This window comes from Bidens hawaiensis, unplaced genomic scaffold (assembly GCF_021521415.1).
Source record: "Bidens hawaiensis isolate Kalapana, Puna unplaced genomic scaffold, B.hawaiensis_p1.1 tig00004003_1, whole genome shotgun sequence".
Lineage (NCBI taxonomy): Eukaryota > Viridiplantae > Streptophyta > Magnoliopsida > Asterales > Asteraceae > Bidens > Bidens hawaiensis.
The window spans coordinates 1,757,158-1,767,307 of record NW_027491234.1 but is presented as its reverse complement, the minus strand read 5'-3'; the positions used below and the strand labels follow the sequence as shown (position 1 = coordinate 1,767,307).

The following is a 10,150-nucleotide window of genomic DNA, read 5'->3' as shown; positions in this document are numbered from 1 at the left end:
GTTTTCTGGGTTTTATTGGCCAATTGTCGGATTTTACAAATCAAACGAGGAAGGTTTGATTGTTGCGTGATTAAACAAGGGTTGGACGAGATAGGCCTGCTCACTCAAAAAGAAAAAAAAACACGTTTGTTTGTTTGTTTTTTGTTGGACTTGTTTTGTGATTAAGAAACTGATCTCGACCAAGAAACTATGATCAGGAACTGAATACTGCAAACCCAGATTTTTAAGCCAATAACAGTGGGCCGTAATCTGAGTTATCTACACGAAGACCTACAAACGAACCCAGCGAAGGTCAACGATGAGTGATCAAGAACCAAAAGAAACGAGTACGAACTCGGCATCGTTTCAATGCCTGATGTTAACGTCCACGAATTACACAATATGGGCAATGCGTATGAAGGTAATGTTTAAAATTCATGGAGTATGGGACGCCGTCGAAAAGGGTACCACCGATTCGAAGTTAGACAATATTGCAACCGCTGTTTTGTTTCAATCAATACCCGAAGATCAAATCTTGCAAATCGGTGATTTGAATACGGCTAAGGAGATGTGGGAAGCGATCAAGTCCCAAAATTTCGGAGCTGAACGGGCAAGGAAGCGAGACTTCAAATGTTGATTGAAGAATTCGATGTTATGAGAATGAAGGACTCAGAAACAATTGACAACTATGCCGCCAAGCTAACGGGAATAAAGACAAAAGTAGCCTCGCTTGGTGAACCGATTGAAGAAAAACGTCTTGTCAAGAAGTTCTTTACTAGTTTGCCAAGACGATTCATCCACATTGTTGCTTCACTCAAACAAGTATTGGATCTCAAAACTGTTGGTTTTGAGGATGTTGTAGGTCGGTTGAATACATACGAAGAAAGAACTCGAGACGAAGATGAACCCGACAATCAAAGTAAGTTAATGCTTCATAATTCCGACTCCTATACTAATCGAAACAATGGTGAATCTAGCAGGGGTCGAGGTCAAGGATCCTATGCATCCCGAGGACATGAACGTGGTAGCGAAACCGGAAGATGAGAGCCATCAAAAGCCCGGGTTAATCAGTATCATGGCGATCAAAACGAAAAGGGAAAACGAGACCTTTCAAAAATTAAATGCTGTCGGTGTGAGGAGTTCGGGCACTTTGTTTCTAAGTGTTCGGAACGGTTAAAAAAAGCAAATTTGGCGACAACAAACGAGGACTAACCAGTAGTAGCCGATACGTTTTTATGATAAATTGCATTCAAGAGACCGTCTACCTCAACGAAGGAAAAGTTTTGCCAAACAAACTCAAAGTTGATTCGAGTGATAAAGATGTTTGGTACCTCGATAATGCGGTGAGTAAACACATGACCAGAAACCGAGATTATTTTTCCGAACTCAATGATAGCATAACCAGAAGAATCAAGTTTGGAGATGGATCATGTGTCATGATTAAAGGAAAAGGATCCATTCTATTAGAAGGCAAGACCGGTGAACAAAAACTCCTAACCGACATCTACTATATTCCGGATTTGCAAAATAATATTATTAGCCTCGGGCAAGCAACTGAATCCGGGTGTGATGTTCGGATGAAGGATGATTGCTTAACGATGCATGACAAAACCGGAGCATTGCTAATGAAAGTAACAAGAAACAAGAGCCGACTTTACAAGATAAAATTGAAAGTAGGAAGTCCTGTTTGCCTATAATAAAAAATAAACGAAGGTGTGGTTGAGGGATGAAACCGAATTTTTACGGAGATAACCCGAAGCATCTTGAAGGCAATGAAAGTTCCGAATTATTTAAGGGGCGAGGCGGTTCGACACGCGATGTATTTGATCAACCGCTCTCCTACACAAACCTTGGTAGGAAAAACCCCATACGAGATGTTCAGGAAAATGAAACCGAACCTCGAACATGTTCGTAATACAACACTATTGTATATATGCAATGTAAGACTAATACGCACATCGAATACACATTAGTACATATGTGTAATACAACATTTACGCGCATGTGCACTACATCGACTTTTATTTTATTATTATTTTTTGCATATAATAAAACACTACTACACATATACAATACAAAAATATTGAATATATACAATTAAACACTATTGAACTTAAAAATACATAGTAATACACATGTGCAATGCAACGGTTTCGCAAAGTAATACGTATGTGCATTACAGCGGGGTTTTTTTTTTAATTTTTTTGTAGTTAATGGTAAGAAAATATAAGAATAATGGCAAAAACAGAAATTTGAAAATATTTTTTTATTTTTAATTAAAAATAATTCTTTAAGAGTTTTTAAGTTTTCCCTCTATAGATGAGTTTTCAGTTTTCTCTTGATCCTCTCTCTCTCTCTTTATATATATATATATATATGTGTGTATTTTTAAAAATCATGAAACATTACTTAAAGCATAAGCAATATTTAGACGAGCAAACACGAGATACAATTTTCACCTTTTTATCAAACTCGAACAAAGTTTTCTGTACTATTGATGCTAATAAATTACTGGAAAGATCGTTCTATGGTAGGTATTACTGACTTTGACGTTTTTCTCTTGACTTTAATGAATTCAGCTAGAAAATCATGATAATTAAGTTGCTTGATCGAGAAGTAGAGATGACATAAAGTAGCAGAGAAAACGAAGTAAAAATCTACTATTGAACCCTTATTAAAGTCAGAGTTCTATCAGTTTTAAATTTTAATACCATATTGAAATTACAATAAAGAGAACGAAGAACTTATTACATATTTTTATTATTCTGAAGGCATGATAATATAGAGGTGCCTACAAAGAATTATAAGCAACATATAAAATAAACTCAGAAAAAAACTCATAATACAAAATCATAAATAAGATAACAACCCCACATCTGATGTAAAATATCCTCTAATAGCTCTGATCGATTTATATAATATATCACCTTAAAAGATTTTTTTCAAACAAGAACCTTAACATATTCTAAATCATGTAAAAACTATTTGCAGGTATTATATGGAGGTGACTTTCATGATAGTTTTCCTCGTCATTCCTAATTGTAGTAGTCAAGATGGATGTTGTTAATGTTCAGTTTCTAGAGGTCCATTCTGAGTTCGGGCTTTGGTTTAATGAAGATAGGAAGACAGAATTGGACCTGATGGAGATCGAAGACAAAGAAGGTGATGAAAATATATATGTTCTATTCCAAATTGGGTTTGTTTCTAAGTCAAATCAAGTTTTTGACTACAAAAGGAACATTGAAAGAAATCCTAAACAAGTTGTTAAGTGCTAACATTGTAATAAAGTGGGTCATAGTGTTGAAAAATGTTTTGAAATTGTTGGTTATCCTCCATGGATGAAACCAAGTAATACGCTACCTTGGGTGCCCCCCGGTGAAATCTTTCCTTTGCTTTTGTGCTTGTGTTATACTCTTGATTGATTAGTTGTTAAAATGGGCGATGGACGAATTATTAAAACATTGATTAGTAAAATTGAGGTTAGTGATCCTCTCTATCTTCATGCTAGTGATTCTAGTAGTCTTACCATTGTTAGCATAAAATTGAAAGGGACTGAGAATTATAAAGTATGGTCTAACGCTATGATTCTTGCTTTGCAAGTGAAAAATAAAATTGGATTTATAGATGGTACTTGTGTTAAATCCACTATTGATGAGGTTCTTGCTATGTAATGGGATAGATGCAATTATGTGGTTCTTACTTGGTTGTTAAATTCTGTGTCTGAAGATTTGTACTTAGGACACGTTTACTCTAGGTTAGCCACGGAAGTATGGAAATATTTAAAATAAACATATGATAAAGTGGATGGATATGTGGTTTTTAACTTGTATAAAAAAATTAACATGTTTACTCAAAATAATCAATCTGTGTATGAATATTATCACAAATTAAATATAACGTGGAAACAATTGGATTAAATTTTACAATTGCCTCCTTGTACTTGTGAAGCTGCTCAAGAGTTTAATAACTTCAATCATTTGATCAAATTGATGCAGTTTTTTGGGTCTTGACAGTAGTTATCAATCGGTTAGAACAAGTTTACTATTAAAGGAGCAGCTTCCTACTGTTAAGGATGCGTTTGCTATTGTCTCTAGAGAAGAATCTCATAGGAATTCTAGCAATGTTTCTTTGAAGGGACAAACCCAAGGAATTGGGTTTGTTTCTAAGTCAAATCAAGTGTTTCACTATAAAAGGAACATTGAAAGAAATCCTAAACAAGTTTTGAAGTGCTCACATTGTAATAAGGTGGGTCATAGTGTTGAAAAATGTTTGAAATTGTTGGTTATCCTCCATGGATGAAACATAGGAATAATGTAGGAAAGAAAATGGTAACAAATAACAATGTTGTTAGTGATAATCCAGGATCCTCTAATAATGCTTCTACTGTTGGACTTACTCCTGATCAAATTACCAGGCTGTTAAGTCTTTTGTACGATAAACCTGGTGACAATGCTCAAAGTTACAATGTGTTAGGTATCTGTAGTCCTTAGTTTTTTCCTGGTAGCTCTGGAAGTTGTTTGTATAGTTTTAATAGTTTTTGTAAAGAAGTGTCTAGCCCAGGTTGGCTTGTTGACTCTGGGGCTAATCAACATATGGTTATGTCTGATGAAAGACTGGTTAATCAGGTTGATGTTTCTTATCTCAATATAAGAGTTAGACATCCTAATGGAACAAATGCTATTTGTAACAAAAAGGTGGTAACATAAAATTAAATGATAGGGTTACCTTATGTGATGTGTTTGTGGTTCCTAGTTATTGTGTTAATTTGATGTCTACTCATAAGCTAGCTAAGGATAGCAAGTTGATTGTTTCTTTTAATGAAAATAATTTTTATATTCAGGACTCTTTTTTAAAGAATGTTCTAGTGGCCGGTAAACAGCTTGATGGTCTATACGTTTGTGGTGGTTCTTTAATGTCTGATAAGGTGTGTTATAGTAGTTGTGGTAATGCTAATCTTTGGCATGCTAGGTTAGGACATCCTTCAGAGATTGTGTTAAATGTTTTTTAAGGATTCTTTGAAATTTAAAAAAAATCGAGAATAATACTTCTTGTGAAGTGTGTCACAAGGCAAAGCAACATAGAGAACCTTTTCCCTTGAGTGATCATATAACAAAAAAAAAGAGAATTGATTCACCTTGATGTTTAGGGCCCTCTTAGGATTCCAACTAAAGAAGGGATTAGATTCTTTTTAACAATTTTTTATGATTATTCAAGATGTTTGGTTGCTTTAAATGAAAGTAAAGATTGAAGTTTTTTTTTATCATATAAATGTTTCACTAATATGCTTAAAACTCAATTTAATAAGATAATGAAAGTTTTTAGAAGTGATAACGGAACAAAATTTGTTAATAGTCAAATGACTAGTTTCTGTGTTGATAATGGTATCATTCATCAAACCTCTTGTGTTCATACTTCTCAACAAAATAGTATTGTTGAAAGGAAGCATAGACACTTGCTAAATGTTGCAAGAGCTTTGTTGTTTCAAAGTAGTATTCTTTTAAGATTCTGGTCTGAATGTATTTTAACCGCTACTTATTTAATCAACGGCCCCCTTTTTCAGTCTTGAATGGTAAATCATCGCATGAGTATGTGTTTGGAGTTAAACCTGTTATAGATCATCTTAGAATGTTTGGGTGCTTATGTTTTAGTGCTGTTCTAAATAAATCAGATAAGTTTGGAAGTAATGCTCAAAAATGTGTGTTTGCTGGATATTCTAATAGTAAAAAAGGTTACAAATTAAGGAATTTGGAAAAGAAACACTTTCTGTTTTCAAGAGATGTAAAGTTTTATGAAACATTTTTTTCTTTTAAGGATAATGAGAATTTACAAGAAAATAATACTAATATTGATATTACACACTTAATTTTTTTTTTTTTTTTTTTGACTTATATGATATTTTAGAATCTAAACAGTCTATGGATGGTATAATACCCAATGATGAAAATCTAAGCAACGACTCCTCTCATGGGTCTGAGCAGCCAGATTCAAGTTCTACTACCACTCTGAGTAGGGCTCATCAGCAAACTAGTGGTACAGAACCTGAAACCGGTGGGGTTCAGGATAAGGTTGGAGATAATGAAATATATGAAAATTATGTGGGAATAAATGTTGGACAGAACATCCTTACTTTTCTTAGAAGATCTACTTGAAATTTGACTTTTTCAAAAACCTTAAATGATTATTTGATTGAAGGAAAAGTAAAATATGGGTTAGAAAAAGTGGTAAATTACTCCAACTTGTCTACTCATAGTTTTTGTTTTGCATCTATGATAAATAAGTAGTGAACCAAGGAACTTTTATGAGGCTGCCAATGATCCAAATTGGATGATTGCTATGAATAATGAGCTTGAAGCTCTTCACAGAAATGATACATGGGATCTTGTAGAATTACCTCATAATAGGAAAACCATTGGTTGAAAATGGGTTTCTAAAATAAAATATAAACCACTGATGAAATAGAAAGATACAAGGCTAGGCTTGTGGCTAAAGGGTTTAGTCAAAAAGACGGTGTTGATTTTTTTGAAACATTTTCACCTGCAGTGAAAATGGTAACCGTAAGATGTGTTTTATCCTTAGCTGTACAAAATGATTGGTCAATATGTCAATTAGACATAAATAATGCATTTTTATATGGTGATTTAAATGAAGATGTTTATATGGATTTACCAGAAGGTTATTATTTGAAAACGGATTCTAAGGTTTGCAAATTAGAAAAATCTTTATATGCTTTGAAGTAAGCCCCTAGAATGTGGATGAAAAACTTATGTGTTACTAGAACTTGGATTTATGCAAAGTATGAGTGATTATTCCATGTTTGTTTTGTCTAACAAGTGTGTGTTTTTTGCTTTACTTGTTTATGTGGATGACATTGTGTTAACAGGTAACTCTCAGTATGAGATTTTAAAAAGTTAAAGAGTATCTTAAAACCAAGTTTATGATTAAGGATCTTGGTGAATTAAAATACTTTCTTAGTATTGAAGTAATTAAATGTGATATGGGTATGTGTTTATCACAGAGTTAATATTGTCTGGATTTGCTTGCAGAGTATGGCATGATAGGTTGCAAACCTATGAGCAATCCTATTGAGCAACATTTCATTATCTCAAGTATGAGGAAAAAAGATGATAATGTGCTGAATAATATTACTGGCTATCAAAAGCTTGTTGGCAAGCTAATATATATTTCTCATACAAGGCCTGATATTGCATATGATGTGCATTATCTAAGTCAATATATGCACAAACCTTATAACTCACACTTGTAAATAGCAATAAGGTTACTTAGGTATCTAAAAGGGTCACCTAGAAAAGGTATTATGTTTAGAAAAAGTGATTTGTTTGAGTTAAGGGCATACTCTGATTCAGATTGGGCCAAGTGCTTAGAAACCAAAAAATCTGTTACTGGTTTTTGTGTGTTTTTAGGAAATTATTTGATTTCCTGGAAAAGTAAAAAAGCAAGATATATTGTATAGATCTTCTGCTGAGGTAGAATATAAGGGCAATGTGTTCTGCTACTTGTGAAGTAATTTGGATTGTGAACTTGTTGAGTGAACTTAAGGTAAACCTAAGTTTGCCTTTAAACTTGTTTTGTGAAAGCATGGAATTTCGATTGCAACCAACCCTGTCTTTCATGATATAACTAAACACTTTGAGTTGGATATGTTCTTTCTAAGAGGAAAAGTTGCTAGTGGTTGTATTAAAACTGTGAACGTTCAGTCTAAACATCAAGTGGCTTATGTGTTCACTAAAGGGGTGCTAATAAATCAGCATGCTAAGATGTGCAAGTTGCTTCATATGCATGATATTTTTGGCTATTTAATTGAGGATGGGTGATGAAAATATATATGGTAATATGTTATTTTCTATGCTTTACAATTCAATATCCTTCTTGATTTTGTTATAGTTAATAACAATATGTTTTGTTTATTTTTCGGGTATAAAATTGAGAACAAACTTCTAATGGGCTGGATGACTGATATGGACTAGAAGCTAAGGATGAGATGGCTGGATATTTGGATGGGCTGCTATTGGGTCAAAGGCCGGACTTCATTAAGTCCTGAGATATAACACTCTAAAATTGACATCTCATTCTTTTGTGAAGTGATATATCTCTCTCTAGCACACATTACAAATCATCTCTGCTGTTTCTCTCTTTAAAAAACACTCTTGTGAGATCTAGGGTTAGGTTCATTGTTGCTTTGAGCCACTAATCTGTTAGATAGTTGAGAGTTTGATAAGATAACAGTTTTTGTGATCTTTTGTATTCAAGAATCTTTGATCTTCCACTGTATTGTTCAAGCTTCGATTGGTGAATAAGTAATTCCGATATCCGTTTTACAGGAGGCTTGTGGGCCGACCCTTAATTTTTTTGAGCTCGTTTTGTTTTCTTGTTCTTTAAGTTACAAACCCTATGTCTATTTATAGTCATTCTTGTACTTGTAATTCCTTACAAAAGTGAGAGGCAAAACAATAATAAATCTTGGTTGCGGCACGTGGATATAGATTACATATCGTAATTGAACCACTCAAATTTTTGTGTGGACGTGTTTTACTTTTCTATTTCAATCTCGTAGTTTATAACCGATTTCCCATAAACGTAATCGTTTAGTGAAAGTTGGGACTGTGAGCATTCTTATATACATGTTGAGTTTATTATTGGTACACGAAATGTTTTGGTTATTTTGTTCTATTTCCGCTCAATGTTTTATTCGAATCATTTTGGTATTCTTGATCTCAATATTTTACGAATTTTAGACCAATGTCTTAATTCGATCTTGAAGTTTCGATTATTTTGTTCTCGATGTTTTAATTGAGACCGATGTTTTACTTTGATCTCGAAGTTGCAATTATTTATTATTATTAATTTCAAACGTTGCCCTTATTCACGTTAATATTTTCTTTATTGAAAATTTTCATTTATTCAACGAGTCATTATTGACTCCAAAAAACTTACTTGATTCTATTATTAAAGTTTCTAGGACCCAATGCTTTATCAATCTATGTGTCTATATTGGTTCAATGCCACGTTTACTTGCTCTGTTATTCTCGACTTCAATGTTCGTTTAATTATGTTGATGTTCATAACTTTAACGATTTCATTTTATTATTATTATTATTATTATTATTATTATTATTATTATTATTATTATTCTAGGTTACTCAAGTATCTCGCTTATTTCATTATAACTTCAATAACGTTGTTATTTCGTTTAAACTTTAACGATCTCATTTATTTTGACCTAATGTTTCGCTTATCCTTGACCTGAAGGACTTGTTTATAAATTTTTGTTATTTTCAATCCTTGTAGTTTATTATTATGATTTAAAAGCTTTTATATAAGAATTTATTTTAACCCACACAATTGGACGGATTATGTGGACCATCCGACGATAAAGGTAATTATGGGTCGACACGTAATTATCCAAGTTCTCGCATGAAAGACATAATAAGTACATTGTGTGCAATAACTCGAAACCTGGATTGATTTTGAAAGACAGGACAATCAAAATATGATAAGGGCATGGTGGATACACCACTGGTACATCCTATATATAAGTGTCCTTACCATATTCCCATTTGTGGCGTATTTCGAGTCATTCAAAGATCGACGTTATTGTTTTTAATAAATTGGTAGATAAAATCTGTTAAAACTTTTAACAACTCTTTGTATTAGTTGTTTTCTTTTAAAATTTTATTTTGATTTTAATTTCGGGACGAAATTTTCAAAAGCTGTGAATCCTGTAACATCAAAACTCCGCAACTTTGACCCAATTGATTAGTGTAACGACTCAAACAATCTTTAATCAATCTTTTAATTACATTTTAATGGCCAAACGAATCCCGTAACTTTAGCCGGAACTTCCGCCGTGATAGTTAACTCAATTAACAACCTACACGTTGCAATTAGACTATAGGACTTGGCACAGCCTCTACAACTCGCTCAAACCATTCATACTATCTATATCACTCCCTTTTGGCCGCAATCTAGCCCTCGGTTCCGTTCTCCGGCGAGACCCGTTTCTTGTGAAATAAAAGCGATAACAGGTGTGTGATACATAGTTTTAATTCGTTGTTCATTGAATAAGAAAAGCCCTAACCCAGTTTCTTCATACAAGTTTGAAGGAATTGAAGATCTAGGGTTATGGATGAAGAAGATGAGTTAATGTTTTTAT

General features: G+C 33.3%; 1 protein-coding gene across 1 annotated transcript; it reads left to right on the top strand.

Annotated features, from left to right (window-relative positions):
- The first annotated feature begins 639 nt into the window (after positions 1–639).
- On the top strand, positions 640–1,676 carry LOC143624939 (uncharacterized). The gene is made up of 3 exons (XM_077095430.1): positions 640–898; positions 960–1,151; positions 1,234–1,676. Exons 1-3 carry the CDS (start codon positions 640–642, stop codon positions 1,674–1,676), a joined length of 894 nt encoding a protein of 297 aa, XP_076951545.1.
- Positions 1,677–10,150: the final 8,474 nt, after the last annotated feature.